The sequence below is a fragment of the Anser anser genome (genome assembly GCF_964211835.1).
Source record: "Anser anser genome assembly, chromosome: 5".
Taxonomy (NCBI): Eukaryota; Metazoa; Chordata; class Aves; order Anseriformes; family Anatidae; genus Anser; species Anser anser.
Genome location: NC_139725.1, coordinates 6,219,985 through 6,239,025, shown reverse-complemented (window position 1 = coordinate 6,239,025; position 19,041 = coordinate 6,219,985). Strand labels below are relative to the sequence as shown.

General features: G+C 36.6%; 1 protein-coding gene across 4 annotated transcripts in view; it reads right to left on the bottom strand.

The window, feature by feature from the left end:
- The window catches only part of OTOG (otogelin), a 110,861-nt gene that overhangs the window by 71,621 nt on the left and 20,199 nt on the right, over window positions 1-19,041 (bottom strand). For all 4 annotated transcript variants that reach the window (XM_083837231.1, XM_083837228.1, XM_083837229.1 and 1 more), the window contains exons 15-23: window positions 18,526-18,671; window positions 13,672-13,804; window positions 12,517-12,694; window positions 10,925-11,049; window positions 9,262-9,474; window positions 7,633-7,798; window positions 7,099-7,173; window positions 4,760-4,803; window positions 3,218-3,371 (exon numbers count right to left, since the gene is read on the bottom strand). In XM_083837231.1, coding sequence (XP_083693357.1) covers window positions 3,218-3,371; window positions 4,760-4,803; window positions 7,099-7,173; window positions 7,633-7,798; window positions 9,262-9,474; window positions 10,925-11,049; window positions 12,517-12,694; window positions 13,672-13,804; window positions 18,526-18,671 — 1,234 coding nt within the window. The remainder of the gene's footprint in view (window positions 1-3,217; window positions 3,372-4,759; window positions 4,804-7,098; window positions 7,174-7,632; window positions 7,799-9,261; window positions 9,475-10,924; window positions 11,050-12,516; window positions 12,695-13,671; window positions 13,805-18,525; window positions 18,672-19,041) is intronic.

The following is a 19,041-nucleotide window of genomic DNA, read 5'->3' as shown; positions in this document are numbered from 1 at the left end:
TCTATTCAGAGCAAATATACAGAGAGAAAGACCGCATGTACACATAAACAGCATAGGGTGGATCCCTCCTTTTTACATGCAACTGATCAGTCATCTGTTACTGCTTTTGAACAGTAAGTTTTATTTACATTAACAAAAGATGGAGAAAGGTCTACAAAGCATAAGCAGTGAAGATGGCAAGAGAACTGCACACTTCAGAATCCTGATAGATATTTACAATTTGCTATATTTTAAGCACAAGATGAGACCATGAAACAAAAGTATATGTCCAAAAAGAAGTCAAAATAGTATTGCAAAAAATAAATACAGCTTCCCCAAAGTTGCATTCACCACATGCTATGTGGGAGGTGTACCTGAAAGGTAATACCCCTGCTTTGTATGGAAAACTGAGTAGGGAGAGAGGAAAAAGAAAAAAAGCAGATCAAATTTCCATGTAGAGTTTTAGCTGCGAGGCAAGTGTGTTTCAGAAAGAAAATAATTACATATGCAACATGACTGCGGCCTCTTTGATGCTGTGATATTGTTAATAAATCCCAGGACATGTAACCACACAAAACATTTACTTTTTTATGGTCTTTAGAACAGTACCACCAAAAATTCCAGTTAGCCTTTAACTATCAGTTTGAAGAGCTATATACAGTGCATATATAGTACAGTATTTGAAACTGTAGACTTTATAAGGTATAAAACAGTCAAATCTAACTCTTGCTGCAGTCCCAGGTAAAATAATGTCAAGGAGGGAAAGGAGAAAACACAGTTAAGTTTCTTTTTTCATTTACAATGAAAATGACTTATCAGCAACACTAAGAGCATATTATAAACAGATTATAATAATTAATGAATGAAAAGCTGGTGTTTTCAGAGTTCATTATTGGTCTGACTCAAAGACATGGAAAACTAATAGAAAAGGACAGGCACAAAACAGCATACGTTCAAGCTATGCTTTTTGATATGCATACCAGTATGCAATGATACTACTGTTTTACCCTCTTTGCAGACCAATTAAAGACTCTTGTCTTCATATCAGAAGAAGGATAAGTCATTTGAATCATAGCAACCCAGAAACAGAAAATGTAACTCCAAGGTTGAACTTACACAAACTGTGTTGTGAACAGAATATTACTTAGTTTTCTGGAATGCAGAAAAATATATATACATATATATATTATTTAAACCAAGAGGTGAGAAATAATGAGAAAAGCACAAATTAAATGCTTATTTTAAAATGCACTGTAGCTCTAAAAATGTTAGCAAAGCAGAGTAGAGTAATACTAGAATGTGTCTTTCAGGAGATTTAATGTTCTATCTCAATTGCTTCTAAAACAGAAGAAAACTACATGATCATAATTTTTACACTATAAGAACAGTAACTCAAAGTAGGAATTATCTTCCATAAATTGAAGTATTTACAGCATAATTACTTGTGTCTGATCTATCCACTATAGATTAAAATGGGGTCATGTGAATGACACTCACAAAGATAACTGCTACTTTACACTATGATATGCTTATTTTGTATTTAATTTCTATTTCGTACAAGTTCCACTAGAACATACTCTAAGCACAACAAATGAGTACTGTTGGAAGTATTCTGAAATATTTGAAAGAATATTTCAGACTCCAGACACTTGATAGACTAAAAATAAAAACACTGCCCTCTTGAAGTCTTAACACCAAGTTCAGCAAAAACAGGACCTTTCTCCTTGTGTGGATGTATGCGTTAAGTATTTTTCAGGGTACCATGATATAATAATCACCTCACTACACTTCTGAAAAAAAGTGTAGCTTCCTTTAAATGTTTCTTAACTGTGATATATCCACTTTTCTGCACAATGTTTTTCATTAGTTCACCTAAATCAAATAAAGAATAAAACATGCTAAACTGACCCAACTACTGCTTAAGTCAGGTTAGCTTACTGATAAATGAGTGAGGCTAAACTGATACAAGATCTCAGAAAAGGAACAAAAGCATGAACAAAGGAATGAAACTAATGATTTCAGCTCACGAACTAATGTTAAGATCAAAGAAATTCCATGGCTATTTTTCTCTTGTAAAGTTGACAATGTCAGCTCAGTTTTATATTTAACCAGTAAGAACCAGTTGCCTAGAAAGATAAGTAGAAACAGATACTTGGTCGTTTCTACTTCATCAGTACCAATTGGTATTTCTGGTCCAAATCCTAAGCTTGTGGTACCATTTCCTAGTTCTGCCCTAAGTGCTGAGGATAAGGTCCTACACTCATACACCTACACAGACTTTCATTGGCAGAAGTCACAGTAAACTGTAAATACTGTAAATGTCTGCCTCAACTTAATTTCAAAATCTTAGCACTGTACCTTTTCACTATGGTACCATAGTTTGAGTTGGACTGAATTACAGATTCCACTTCATGTGAACAGTTCGAAATTTCATGGTTTTGAATGTTAAAATGAAATACAACAGCGTGCATAGTAATTTTCTAGCAGAGCACAGAAAAATTTACATGTAAATGAGTGTAGGCCCACAGACTTCACCTGAGCTGTTTCAATTCAGTTTGACTGAGAATCTGGCTTTTATTCTTCGTTTTCAGGATGCTCTCAAGTTACCAATGTTAATTTTAGAGTGACAATAGTCAAAAACTTGAAACTATGTTCTTATAAGACTAAATACCATCCAAAACAGGACAAATACATAATTATTACTTTTATCTTTAAAAATCTCTCAACGATAGTGTTTGATTCCAAAAAAAAACAAACAAAAAAAACAGCTCATTTACACATTTTCAGCATAAATTCCTGAGACTGATTAAATACCCCTCCAAGGGAGACTACACTGCAAACAATGTCTAGGGATGAAGAAATATGTCTCCCTTAGTGAAATATTCAAAAACCAAGTTAGAGAAACACCTACAAAATATTATGCAAGTTCATATGAATCTGCTGTAGTACAAGGCTTGAATCAAATAGTTTCAAAACCCTTTCTATATTCCTGCTGTGTTGTTTTTATTATTGTGAGGTATTAGATCTTTGACTCCCCCTGTCTTTTAGATTATCATTTCTTACACATTCAATAGCCTGTACCTTTTGTGGTAAGCCTTCACGAGCAGAATGCTCACTCCTTGACACCTCAAATTCTCCAAGTAGTAATGTGGCATGTCTTCAGCAGCATTAACTACTCAACCACTACTGAAGTTAGTCATCTATGTTTGTACACTAACATACAACACAAAATACTCACCCTGGTGGGCATACACAACCTGAAACGCACGGAAGGTGTGCTGAGAAAGTTAGGTTTAGCAGTTGATTCTCACAAGTTCTCTCTCTACTGAGTTCAGCATCATCTTGTGGATTACTACAGTTAATATAAATCTGTCCAACTGGGCAGCTGTGTGCTGCAGGAAAAACAAAAAAAAAAGACAAGCACATTAGTCTTCACACCTGAAATTTTATATCCAATACAGGTATGAGATAAATTATTTAAACAGATAACTTTATTGCGTGATTGCTTTTGCGTTGTGCTTAGCATTACGTGCAACAGGAATATCCAAAGCAGCTGTGGGGTATTAAAGGAGTTTTGATTTGTTGTGGTTTTATTATTAAGATTTCTTAGGGAGAGGGGTTCTGGATAATTGCCAATCAGCATGACTACCACAATTGCGTGGGGGAAGAAATTTCAACTAATGGCCAAAGACTTGGCAATTCTGGCACTGAAAACAAATAAAAGCCTTTCTCATTGAAGCATAAGGACCACCATCACTATAGTCTAGACAATAATATGTAACAACATACAAAATATGCTGTAATAGAGAAAGTATTTGTTACATTCTTATGTATGACTTTTTATATATATATATTTGTTCAGGGCTTGTAGAGGTAAAGAAAATTTTCTGTGAAAAATTACTGCCAGCATTCAGTTCCTAAAACCATATTTAAGTTCATATACATTACAAAAAAAAAAAGAAAATTGGTCACATTTAACAGGATTTTGGACAGTTATGCTGCTGCTTGATACCAGCCTTGCTTTCAAGGTAAACATATAACTTCTAAATCAGGGATCCCATCCTGCTAATTACTCATTTGTATATATTGCACAATCTTCTACTGCACTGTGTTGGGTCTGTCTAGGATGGAGTCACCTTTCCCTGCAGCAGCCCACACAGTGCTGTGCTCTGCACTCGTAGCTGGAACAGCACTGGTATCACTCCAGTGTTGTGTCTATTGCTGCATAGTGCTGGCACAGCATCAGGACTCCCTCCAAGCCCCCAAGAGCCAGCAGGCTGGGGGTGGGCAAGTGATGGGGAGGGGACATCGCCAGGGCAGCTGACCTAAACCAACCAAAGGGATATTCCATAACACCTGATGTCATACTCAGCAATAAAAAGGGGGGCTCTCGTGGGGGAGTGGGCTGTCCTCCTGAACAACCACTACGCGTTTTGAGGCCCTGCTTCCCAGGACGTGGCTGTACATCACTCACTGATGGGAAGTAGAGAATAACTTTTTTTTTCTTCCTCTCTGTGCTTCTGCGCGACCTTATTGTTTCTTTTGTTTCTTTTTCTCCCCATTCCCTTTCCCTTTAATTAAATCATTCTCATCTCAAACCTCAAGCTCTTTGTGTTGTATTTTCTCCCCTTTCCTCTTTGAGGAGGGGGGGAGTGAGAGAGCAGTTGTGGTGGAGCTCGGCTGCCCACCCGAGTAAAACCACCACACAGAGTTTCACAGAGATTAGCAGATATATGTTCAGTACACCTAAAGTAATTTCTCCCTCTAGCTCTTCACTCACCAATTATGTTGTTATCACAATTCATTACTCCATCCCTGCAATGGCTGCAATAAAAATACATGAAGATGTAATGAGAGCCAGAAAGATGTGAAGTATTGTTGTCTTCTGTATAATAATGAAGCGTGCAGTACAAATCAATAAAAAAAAGACCACATTTTCACTGAAACTTAGAACCAAGAAGAAAGTACATATTGCATAAGGATAATTAATTATGTTTCAATCTTTTGCTTTCTGTGCAACATAAGATGCAGGACAAGGCCTAAAAATAGCAACAGTTGCATAGTATAAGTGTTATTATGAGCAGTTAAAATACTAGGATTGACACAAAAATACCTACAGAAATTAATCACTATACTGCTCCCAAACAGATTGGTGCAGTAATAGCAAACCAAGCCCTGTTCATAATGGGATCGTCATAATCTAGAAAGAAAATGCAGCAATTAGTAGAAAAAAAAAAAGAACATATTTATATAGTTACAGCAAGGTACCCTGTTCTGGGCATATACTCTTACATGAACATTCATGATACTGTTGTAACCATTCAATACTTTTTCTTCACCAGCAGCTTAGAACTCTGCTGGAAAGCAAGCTATTAGCTTATGTGAAAATGTTGACAATAACAACAGCTGTACATACCCACAGGTAAAACCCCAGTGCTGAATATAATACAATCACAAGCTATTGAGACTGCAACAAATTTTTTGTACTGAACTGGGCTGACTTTTCTCAAAGCAAAACACAGTAAGAGCATATTGATACTATTGGCTTTTCTCAGCCACTCCTATCACAAATCATTAACAAACCATCCATGTGAAAACGTCTTACAGTATCATTAATTTTATCTCACTTATAATGAAGTCACTTGAAGAAATTTGCTTCAATTGTTTTAGAGTTCTTGGCTCCCAAGTGGAAACCGAATTGCACTTGTTAATTTTTATACACGTCCCAAACTGATCTTGATTCTGTAATATGACAGGAATCTAGAGGAGCAAGTTACTGTGATTTTCTTACCAGAACTAACCAGAACCATCTGTTCATAATCAGAAACCAAAACAACCCCAACAATTCTATGCTAATGAAAATTACAAATAGAAAAAGTTAGTGTATTATGAAGCTTGTAATAACATATCTTTTACATTGCAAAATATTGCACAGATGAGAACAGACAACAAGTTTTCCCTACACGAGATGCTACAGCAAAGAGAATAAGTGAACTACATAAAACTCAAGCCTTCTAATAAGATATTGTATGCAAGGAAGCACTAAATAACATAATATGGTCCACTCCTGTCTGATTATAGCCAAACTAGTTTTTAGTTACACAAAACGGTAGCAAATCTGATAGCAACTACCAGGGAAAAACACAGTAGTAGTGGCTTCAGTTCAGGTCCTATGCTTCACTAGAAGAGGACCTGAGCCAAGCAACTTCAATACTATTCTTCCCCCTCCCCCCTTTTTCTTTTTTTTCCCCAATAGTGAAGATGCCTCCAGTACACCTGCTGCTAGTCAGCTAACAAATCCTGAATTAGATTCTGCGTGTGCTACAGACACTGTTGTTACATTCAGGGTTGTGTGCACACTACAAAGAATTGCAGGTAAAGTGTTCTAGCTCAAGGGCTTGGATGTAACTCAGCCAAAAGACAAAGCAGTACCAAAGGGACCAACAGGGAGGCAACACAAATGCTGGCACGTCAGCATCACAGTCAAAATGTTTTAAAAACAACTGGTTGAAAACAGTCAAACAGAAAGGCTACTCCATAGACAAACAGAAGAGGAAATTACATTTTTAAATTGGAAGTTCCAGAGCAGAGGCACTTGAGAAGAAAAATAAAGATCATAATTGTTTCTAACAAAATCACTGTGTTTGAAAGCTTTCTTCTCAATGAACCTATGTACAACCTGGTTAAAAACATTGCAAGTAAAAGTTATGACTAAATAGAAGATACAGATTTCTTGTTCTATCTTAAGGCCCGGTAGCTGTATGTATCAGTAGATGTATTTTAATAAACATCATGTGAAACAAACTGCCAAATACTAATATAACTCCACTGAAATCAATGCAAAGATAATTTTTGCTTGCAGTCATTTCTTAAAAAAATCCATTTGTGGACAATCGCATGATCAGGGTGCACTCAGACAAATATTCACCACAGCATAATTAATTAGCATAATTAAATCTCAGAAAGTGCTGGAGCTTTCTGTGTCTCTTCATGTTAGCATGGATGTACATAACAGCAGTAGCTTTTCTTTCTACTCTACACTTCAGTATATTGGACTGTAAGCACAGCAACCTGAAAACATAAGTCCTCAAGAAGTTCTGTCTAAAACAGTTATCTTACCATTTGCCCAAAGATGTGATAACATTATCTCCAGGGGGATAGTCAATACCTTGAAAATAACAAGGACATTCATTTCTGGAGTAGAAGAAAGAAAAAAAAAAAACTGTTGTGATTACCTCATAAATTTAAAGTAGAAAATTCCCCTTGACTTAATAATTGCTATTCAAATTGATTTATTTTTTTTTAGCTGCAATAAATTGACCTAGATAACTGCCAATATATACTGCTATATATCTCATGGCATATCAATTAATAACAAAGCAGAACCTCCCCTTATCAATGGACATCTTTGTATTTCTCACATACAGAAAGAGGTAGTATGTAACAATTAGGTTTGGTGGCGTTGGATGAGTTTCAGTATTACAACAGAACAATTTTTGATCAACATAAAGGTTCTATGTAATTCTAAGATCCTGCCAATTTTGCAAATGCACAGCATCTACAGGTTACACATTTATTAACTTTTCACTCTGAATTGTAAACGCAGTGGTGTGAAATAGCGACTATGACTATCAGAATTGCAACTTCACCTACCTCTCTACACATCTTTCAGTCTTGGAATTCAAGTACATTCCAGAGGGACAAGCACAGCCTTCAATACAATCACTGCTGCATGTTTCTGGCACAGACAGTGCTTGGCAGGTTCTGCCACAGGTAGATACACAAGTACTGTACTCCTTTGTATTTTCACATGAAAGAGCTGTCCAAGTGAAACAACGCTCTCAAATTACTGTGCAAGAGACTCAAATACCTCCCAACAGTTTTCTGATAAACATCTCTACTCTTTCATTCCCAATTACATTAAATTCCACTAAAATTGCTATCTTGGCACCATGCTGTGTAAACTAAACAGATGTAAATCCACAGTAATAACAAGTACAATGAAGTCTGTGCAGTTAATCCAGATTTATACTGGGGAAACTGGACAATTCAACGTTTTTGTCTCTGACTCTGAAAACGCGTAGTTCTCATGCACGGGCTTTGGAAAACTCACAACATCTTAAAGGGAACATTACAAGCAATGAATAAAATGGTTGCAGCTGTTGCACAGCACCATCATAAGTTTTCTTATCTATCCTGTAAAGCCCTACTTAAAATAAATTCAAGAGCTTGAAATATTAATAAGAAAACATTTTAAACCCCACAAGCCTGACTTTTTACATATGTTCTTATAAATATTTAATTTTCTTTTGTTTTAAAAAAAAAGTAAATGTTTTGAAACAGATTCATTTAGTAACAGTGGACACAGCCATTCATGCCACAATGAACTCAAGCAAGCTGTTTTTCTTTTTTCTCTTTTTTATTTTTTTTCCTCAGATATATAAACAGATCAGCCAGCTTGGATGAACTTCCCAACATCCTCTTTATCGTGCATTATGACATGGATAATTACACAATGTTATGAAAATTATCAGATGTCAAATTGCTGAACATTCTTTAGAAAAGATTTTCAGCCTTGCTTTTGGAGCCAAGCGTACCAACACATCAGGGGGTTCAGTTAAGGGCTGCTTTATACGTTCCCTAATTTTATAATTTTTAAAAATGCATAACAGCACTACATCTCCTATCAACATCTTTTGCATCACTAAAAAAGTTCATATAAACTGAAAAATAATATTATCTACTCCTCTACTGGTTATTCATTACAAAGCAGATAACAGAAGTCAGCTTTGGCTATCTCCATAGTATCTCTAGTCCTCCATGCATCTTCATTTAAAAATCAGCAATTCTCTATGTGTATTTTCAGCACTTTATACTCATTTTAGTTTCACAGACAATGAGAAAATAACCTCTTGGAGATGGTCAGAAAGAGTGGAAATTGAAAACAATACAGAGAGAATTGCTATATACACCAACATAGTTTTTCATCTCTGTCAAGGGTTCATTTAAAGAATTAGATAAACCTAACATCTACAAAAAAAGAACAAATGTATTTACGCAGCTAGTGAATAATAGAAACATGGGTAGGAGAAGACATTTAAAGACATGTTTCTTTGCAAGAAAAAGAGCCTTATCCTACTGTGATAGAATTATCTTATCTTACTGTGATAGAATGACAATCAGAAGATAACATTGAATTAATATCAACTTTGAAATGAGAGAAGTGGATTAATTCTAAAGACTCCAAAAAATAATTAAGAGTACAAGTGAAAGGCAACTCACCACAGTCTGGGACACCTCCTCTGAAATCTATTATAACTCCAAATCTTTGGCAATGATGAGCATAATGGGCCAGAGCAGAGCAAAAACAATTCTGTCCACATTTGCACGTGTCTCTTCTGCACTGCTCAAAATAGGGAATGGGACTCAAATAAGGGTAGCATGGAGCAAAAAGTTCTTTCGTAAGGATGCTACAAGCCTCCGCTGCATAAGAAGCTACACAAATAACAGATTAAACACTTTCAGTGGGGGAGTTTAAAAAGACTTGAAAGAGAAAGTGTTTTCTATGCAATGCAATTGTTATTAGTTATGTTAATATTTATCTAATTAGTTATGTTAATAGTTATCTACTATTGCCATATATATATCGCTACCTTTCATATCAATACAACTATACAACAGGACAGAAAAAGTTAGCTGCTCATAGCTTTGAGTTTGTTCTTGGAATGATTTTAAGCCATTTGGAAAACTTAAAATATGCATACAGTGCCTAGGTACAGACTCCTATCTTTAAACTGACTCAATGATGAGGGTTAGGCACAAGATGCCAGATACTAACCACTGTATTTCACAAACACACAGGAGAAGATATTTCTTGTTTCAGTAATTCCCAGTAACTACTTCAAGTATGTCAACATTTTAAAAATAATCTGTTGTTACCCATTGTTTCACATTGGCTAAGGCTGCAACCACTTTCACTTGTTACACCAACTCCAAACAACACTCATCTTAGTATTTCAATTCTGAATGCATTTCATGCTTGTGCAATAGTGGTCAGGATAATCAAAATGATACATTAACGTACCCAGAAAAAGAAAAATTGACACCTTCTACAACAAAAGGGAAATGAATAAACTAGGACCTCAAGATTTCCTTTCCAGAACTTCTGACTTCCTATACTGACCAATGTTTTTTCTGTGCTCATGTCCAAACCATTAAGAATTTTTGATTCTTAGCACTGCACAATGTATAAATACTCAGAAGATTGGATGATTTCCTAGCAGGAAATACGATGATTTCCTATCACAACTGAAGTTACAGGCAAAATTGTAATGATCATTTTACTCCTGTATCTTGTCTAGAAGCGTGTACAGTCCAAGATGACAAGCGGTAGTAATTCTGAGAGGAATATAACTGATGATCTATCAAGTTCATCATTATAAAATAATGTTTTTAATGGCTAGATATGGTTTTCATTGCATCAGCCACTATATCATGTTTCCCCAGTCAAACCCTTTCAGCCGAATGTAAAGGCTGGCAGAGCATATTGTTCTATTACTTTTTCTCCTCCATAGCACACAACTGGAGCGTTTCATTTTCTCAGTATTTTAAAAATGAGTACTGTAATACTTTTGAGTCTCCATCCTAACTAGCAGCATCACCAATACTAGACATACTACCAACCTTTAATGTCTAGCTTTGCACACTGCAACTGCAAACTAGAAATAAACAGGGTATTTCAAGTGCTTATGCAAGTAGCAGAACATACTTAAGCAATGCACTACTTAATTTGTTAGGGGATTGAGGCAAATAAATATTACTCCATTTTTCAGCAGGGAGGACTGGTGGTTACTTTTCCTGATCGAAAAAGGAAACCCAGCACAGATGTAATAAGTAGAAATGCATCTGTCAACAATATTAACAATATTTGACCATCACTGCCCACCTGCCTGTAGATGAATATCACATGGATCCATTTGTGAGCTATCGTGCACAAGCATGCATGCTGATGAAGTTTTCCATGCGTTTCCAAACAGCTGTGGAGTGCTTTCAGTTACTCCAACTGGAGATCTTTTACAAAATAGAGGTCAGTCACAAAAGATACAGTGAATTTACAGAATAGTCTCATTTCTACTGCCTTCCTCACCAGAGCTGATTGAAGCTCCCCTTCCATTGCACTTTTCCCGAAAGCACCGTCAGCTAATGTTTCAGGGCTCCTCTCTCTCTTTCCAGGCAAAGGCCCAGAAAAGAAAGAGAAGATGCGCTTCAGAACCATTAGATATTCTGTACGAAAGGATGGATCAAAACAGAGCTAGTTCCATTTTCACAAGAGAGCAAAATGGAACACTGTTGTCCTCAAAGTCTGCACTCTCTTATTCATAATTCTGCCTCTTAAGTGATACCTGATCTATTCTGATCTCTCCTCTACGTACAAATTCCTGTCTGTTCCTGGTAGGTGACTTCCCAGGTTCTCTACTCCCTGCAAGAAAGAGGAGCGGGCAGAAATCCAAGAGTCCAGAGATATAACTACAAAAGCAATTAGATACCGTTGGGCCTGGGTAAGCAGAGGTGCAGCGGAAACTGAACACAGAGACTTTGATCGAAATAACTAAAAGACGGTAATATTCTGTACAGAGAATGATCAAAACTGTGCACTTAAATATGGTGTATCACACACTACATAAAAGATTCTATTAGACATACAACCAGTAATACTATTGGTGGATGTGTTGCACAAAACACCACTGTCTATGGAAAGTCTTTTTAACTTTAAGAAATTGTTAATATATATATATTTTAATGTGTGGAACTATTATGGAAAGTTTTGCCATTTTTCTATCAGTTCTGACAAATTCCAACTTTGAGACACTATCTCTCCTGCTCTCCTGCTTTTTTTTCCCCCCGTTGTTAACAAAGTATTCTGTCATGCTCTAAATTCACATTCTCCTTCTCCCCCTTCCATTAGGCTGCTTCATCCTCTGGAGGCCAATTTATTTAGTATCTGCAGGACATGTGCTGCTAGGAAGCTGAGCATAAACTCTAAGATTGATTGTGATGCTCAGGCAGCTCTGACCATCTTTCAATGCATTACAAGTGAAGCTCAGGCAACAGCCAATTCCTGTTGATGGCCTGCAGGCACGGAACAATGGAGGCTCTGTTGGAGAGAGCAGATTAGAGCTTGTAGCAGAGAATTGGAGCTGGAAGAGACAGAGGCTTTCAGGGAGGGGGGATAAAGTTCCTTATATAAACCAGTCCATCTTTTGGACAAAAACAATCAGATAAACTAGTCCTCAGTAACGGTATATATTTCACTGTATTTTTATATTCAAATACTCTAAACAAAACATGTTTTGAAATTGTTTGAAGGTACACATTTTCTTTTAGCGAACCATAATCTACTATCTAACCCACTAACACCAAACTTCAAAATAAGGTATTTTTGTTATCCCCCTATTCAGCTTCAGCATATATTTGATCTACCACTCTAACTGCAAATATTCATGTATTGGCAAATAAAAATCTTGGAATTATTCATACAAAAAGTCATCTTCCATATTTCCATTGAAGGTTCCACAAAGGCCAACAGTATCATCCTTCCACCGTCCATCAGCTTGAAGATAAAGCCTCAGTCCTTCTCTGTCATACAGTATCTGTAATCCAATGTTTGTCTTTACTTGAAGAAATATAGAGGAGAGTCTCCGTATTTCAAATAAATCTAGTGAATAAGAACAGAGATTGTTGAAGGGCAAAGGAAACCTGTCTGTAGTTTGCATTTTCTTTCTTGTCACATCATTTTTTTTTAATGTCATTCTTATATACGGCACATTTTGTCCTATTCTGGCCCCATTCTCCCCAGATTGTTCATTTATCCCAAAAGGTTGTATGGGATTCAGACTTTAAAAGAGAAAACAAGAAACTAATGATAGTAAAACTCTTTGACAAAGCCAAGATACTCCAAAGGTTAACTAAAAGTAAATTAATTTAAACATGCAAACACTGCAGATAATATTCTCATTCACTTTTTAGACAGCCTACTGCTAGCAACAGCAATTTTCTTCCTGGATTAAATCCCTTTTGGGGAATTCTCGAGGAGCCAAGTCTCAAAGGACATCAAATAAACTAGTGATTTGCATATATCACACTCACTAAAGCTAACATTGATCCTCACAGAACACAGTCCCATATTCATATGTAGAATACTTGATATAATCTTCCAGAGGGAGAAATTTAAAAACTCAATGAAGAAAAAAATAAAAAAGTTCTTTTCTGAACATCTGCAGATTACATGCAAAGGGTAAGAGAGGGCTCCTTCCACTTATATTCACTCGAGTTGTTTACAAAAAAGGGAAGAGAAATTAGTCAGGAATCAGAGAAAATTTCCCCTCAGAAAAGAATTAACCAGTCTTATAAATGTGAAGGATGGCATTTGGGTTCGTTAGAAACACAAAATATTCAGTCTTAACATAAGAGACACTAGCTCAGTATATGCACAACAATTAACATCAAAGCACCAAGTACATCAGCAGGTAATTTGTGAAACATTTGGTCAAAGATTAACAATGTTAATATTAACAATATATCACTTAGCTTTAGTATGTTAGCAATACCGATGACGTCACAACATATACATATAGCATTAAAATACCACTTCAGTGCTTGATAGGCATTATATGCTCATACGTTATTCCTTACCATCTGCATAAGGCAGGTTAATTTTGTACTGGTCATATACCAAAACATCTCCTGAATGAGTCAGAGTAACTTGCCTCTTGGGGTCCTGTTTAAGAATAATGCTGATTGATTGGATACATGATCCATCCTGGTTCTACAAAATAAGGTAATTAAAATATATTTGATTTTAAGTAGGATGCATGTTAATAAGAGTGCATGTAAAGTTATTAAGGAGAAATTAAAACTTAAAAGCTTTATGTTGGTTCTTAGCACAGTGCACTTGTAAAACATACAGCTTTGCAGCTAAGATACAGAAATTTGGTTGTTTGTTTAATTATTTCAAAGTATATTTAAATACAACTCTACTATGTTATGCTAACACAGCTCAAGTGGGATTGGGAGAGAGATTTAAACAACTCTTCCATAGCTTAGTACAAATACACCTGCAATTCATGAGACCCACTGAAACAAACTGAAACTCACTGAGGGTGAGTTCCTACTCACAAACAAGGCTGCATTATCCACATGGCAGTGCACAGAAGTGTGAATTTGTACTTCTCCTTAATTTAAAGCATGTTCTGATATGCACAGATTCTTTTAAAGCACATTTAAGGTGTACTTTTTTTTTTTTTTAAAGGCAAACAGTAATGGAAGATAGAAGCATCTTATAAATGCTGTTTTTAAATAATGATTTAAGTTAATTATTTCTAGGGAAGAGTTGTGGAGTATGCTCATAAGTTCCCTGGATGAATACTGAATTAAAGAAAGGCAGCATCATAACACAGTGTCCAGCTGGCCTGACTTGCTTGTTTTTATTACCTTTGCTTATTCCTACCACCAAATCAATTCTCTCAGTCAGTCAAAAACATCATTTAGGAAAACCATGAGAAGGAATACTGTATTTCAGTCAGCATGAAACATATTCAAAAAAAAGAATCCTAGATCAACCTCATATACCTTACCTACGCTCATCTTCTTCATTGGCACTCAATTGTCAGCATTACCAAAACCAGCTAGTCAACTGAAACCCTAAAAGCAAAGTATTGGGACTTATATCCTAAGGTCTCAAAACAGAAGGAAGCTAAATGGCCTACACAGGAAAAGTTTCACAAGAGCTTAAAGATCAAGAATCAAATTCAAGTTAAGCATTTTCATCAAAACTGAAGTCAACTACGGTACGTGTTCTGTCTGAAAATAGATTTATTTCCATTCACAATTTTAGTGCGTTATTTACAAATTTTAAGGAACTTTGGTACCTATGATGGCATACAGACAGATTTTTTTTTATTTATTTATAAGCCTTCAGCTATTTGTTTTAACTTCAAGAATAAGTGTACTTTGACCTAAAACCACTGAAATTATTTTTGGAGGTGGATAATTCCCAGGACGAAAGCAAGACATGAAAGTCTAATACACCCAACAATTTCTAAACTTTAGCAGAGAGAAACATCCAAATAAACAGACAGAATTGCCTATGAGACAGCCTACGAAAAATCCTGAAGCAAGTCCTGAAACTGGCTGGTACCTAAATGAAATCTCAAGCTACTTAGTATTCCTGCACGTTTCATGTTACAGGAGTGATCTTCAAGTAGACGCCACACAGGTGGGAAGCAGCACAAGTCTAAGGCCTATTGAGTACTGAATGTTTCCAATGTATCACAACAACAAATACACCTGTACTAAATAACATGGCAACTAGCCAGAGAGATGATTAGCACCAGTCCATTCCTATCAGAGTTTCTAGGTCAGGACTTCCACCTTTCAGAATAATTATCTGTACTTGGGCTTTTAGTACCTCTAGGAAAAGAATGCTTATTAATCACAGAAGACCATCAGAAGTTTTTTATTAGAATGAATTTAATCACTCATCAATTTTCTGAAAAAAATGTTCTGTCACAGAGGATCAGGCACAGAAGTAGACTGAGAGATGTCTTGATGTCACCTCAGCATGCTGTAATTTACCTTGCTACATCCTGAAAGACATCAGAATCATTGTCCACCCTTACTTTCTCTTTGCTCCAGGAACAAACTAAGTTTCTGCTAGTCCTGTTATATTCTTACCTCTTTGTTCTGGATTCAAAGGCGTCAGCTTATTTGCATTGGCTTAGTCGTTTTGGGGTAGACAAAGTTTGCCTGTTCCCACAAAGCAAAGGGGACAGCACTCAGCTGCTGTTTTGTCTGTTCCAGCTGGCATCACAAGGCCTTGTACCCATTCAAAAGGTATTCAAGAACAGTGACAAAACAAGGCCCCATCACTTTTGGCATGCTATTAGCTCATTTTACTGTAATCTTGATAATCTATCTTTAATGTCTCATAATGTCTTGTGTATCAAAACACACGCAGACACACGTGAAATCACTCAAAGAGTGACCTAGGTCTTTATGCTGGAAATTGTTCATTGGTTAGTTTCCAGTCCTGAACTACATTCCAGAAACATCCAGCAGAGCTGCAGGAGGTTGTGCTTCTCAGTCGCACTGCCTGCCATGAAGATGCAACTGTTGATGAAATAGTAAGATGCTGAGCATCTTCAGTACTGAAAAAGGCACTGAGCAAGACTTCCTTAAAAAAATCCCTGCCTTTGGACAGTCAAGATAGCAACAAAACTATATTGTGATTAGCACCATTAACAGCACAAACTGAGATAAAGGTTTTCATTTCAAAGATTTACATTCCCACTGACTTGCACTGAGACTTGCATGACATAGGGCAAATCTTGTCCCACTTGAAAACAATCACTACAGCTGCCAGGGTCTCTGAACAATACTAGGTGACTCAGAGATGTTGAATGAGAACAGAGATCATCTGTCAGTCCTTCAAGTACCGGGGCACAAAATTACACGCACTGGAGAGTGAAGAATAAAAATCATTCAAAAACTCCATGTCTCTAAATACTAATGCAGCAATGGTCTTTCATCAACAGTTATAATTATATAATGAAACTTAAAAATATTGAATTCTAAGAATACAAAGCTATTTCATTGGCTCAGCCAACTCTCCTAGACTAATGGCAAAGACAACATCTGCACTGTGAAGCCATGCTCTGGCATCTTATCTTGTTGCAGCTTATTTAATTTCTGTGCATATCATTCAGCTGCAGTGACTATAAATTCATAATTTTGCCTACCTTTTAAGAAGCTGAAAATAAAACATACCAGCTCCTACCCACAAACCAGAGCCAAGAGAACAACTCTCCATAGGTTATACATTGCTGCACGCTATCGACAAAAGCTTTATTATTCCTTCACACTGAAACTGAAGGAGATATTCCACCTGACAATTATTCTGTGTTCCAATGAACTGCTCCTTTCACAGCAGTGCCCCTGCCAACTTTCAGCAGGTGTTTCCACAGGAACGGACATTTCTCTCACTAGACTTAAAAAAAAAAAAAAGGCACAACAACAACAAAAAAATATCTTCAGAAGACTTTCTCATCACACAGACTACAAAGCCAGTGAGGTTGTCACCTGAAACTCAGATAAAGTTAAGCTGTGCTGATCACTTGACCAATTCTCCTTCCAAAAAGTGCTTAAACAAAATTTCACATCGTTTTCAAATCACTTGTTGCCTGATGACTGTTTATGTCATCAGCTCTAAGGCACTAGATGACTGGGTTCTTTGTGATTCAAAGAGCTAAAAATCTCCTCAGCTATTTTCTTTCTGGGTTTTTAATCTTCTTGAATGAGATGGGACTGATAACTTAAAAGAATTTTAAAAGCATACAAATCTCAAACCACCAAGAAATATGAGGTTCTACATTACAAGTCTTTTAGCTTCCCATTTCAATTCATTCATTTTTATAAATGGGAAAAACACATGGGATGGTGCCTAGGGAACTGTGAAGCAGCTCCTCTGCCAAGTGGTTCCAGCTATCTGATAGTTAGACACTCGAACTGCTGCACTGAAGCCCCACACTCCTGCATTACAGTACACACAAAACTTACTACCCTCTCAACACTTTCACATTGATAACTGAATTAGCAGTATTTAACCCTGGAACAAACCACATAAGCCTCTGATCACCCACCTGGCTGTAACATTCAGAATGCTTCAATCAAAGCTCTGTAAGAGTCTGTGCTTACTACAGATTGACCAGGATAACTTTGTTAAAGAATAGGGGAAATATGAAGCCCAACATGTAACAAAAGCCAAAAGAAGTTTATTTTTTTCCACCTGCAAGCCACCTGAACACTTTGACAAAGTCCGTCAGTCAGGACAAAGAACATGCATGCAAGAGCTATTACGAGACACTTTATGTCAGGAGTGCTGCATAAAGCCAACTAATCTGATTGTCACTTTCCTCAACAGAAGCATCACCACAACTAAGCCAAAAGGAAAATTTCTGTCTGTTTTGGACAGGTATAAGTAGTTTCTAACAGAAAAGTGAGTGAGGCCTACAACACATATCTTGCATGTTGTCATAACAGACATTTGCTTCAGACCTCTGCTGTCCATTGACAGACTTAAATGTCAGGCTAAAGGTAAGGCTGTGGGCATCTGCAAGAAGTCAGTTGCCTTATCTTTCATTTGAAAAAGAAATTGCTTAGAGTGTTGTTGCTTTGTTTTTATTTTAAGGATCCTGTTTTGCTGGTTTTCAGCCATGTAAATAGAGGACACAACCTCAATATACAACAAACATTCACAAGCTTCAAGGACTTTGCAAAGTTTGGAGAATTCTAAGCTGACAGAACTTAAGCTGCCGATGATTATTCTTTGTTTCACTGCTCTTCTATTGGTGTTTCCTTCAGGCTATGATATATAACGTGGTTGTCTCTGAGCCTTCTTTTCTCCAGGCTAGACAACTCAAGTATCATCAGCCTCTGCTTATCAGACATGCCTTCAGGATACAAACATAACAAGAAGGTTCTAAGCCTTACCTGTCCACAAGGAGCATTTTGCAAGGATATGGTAAACTCTCCAGACGTACGGCTTTTTGCTAGAATATATTGGCAGGTAGCTTGGAAAGTGTATTTGCGCCCATCAAAGGTCATGAAATGAATGTCTCCTGAAACTGAACATTCAGCTGGAAAATATAACAAATAATGGATTTAAATATGTAGAAAAGATATTATGCATTCTCAAGAGATATTGCTGTAGAGTTCATACAATGATACATACTATAATTTTTTAAAATGTGCTTGCACTATAACTACGTACTAGGAAAATGGTTAGGAACTGTACCCCATCTTTGCTTTTGTCAAGTTCTTATGTGACACCACGCCAAGATATCAAAGCAATTCTCCCCCTTCTATAAGGCAATAATACATGTGCTCCTTACTTTCTGGGTGTGATGTGTGGCTCTAAAAATGGATTCATGGAAATATCAAGCACTCTCTCAGTTTAGTAACAACTCTGAGACCAGTGCTTAAATCTATCCACAGCTATAAGAACAA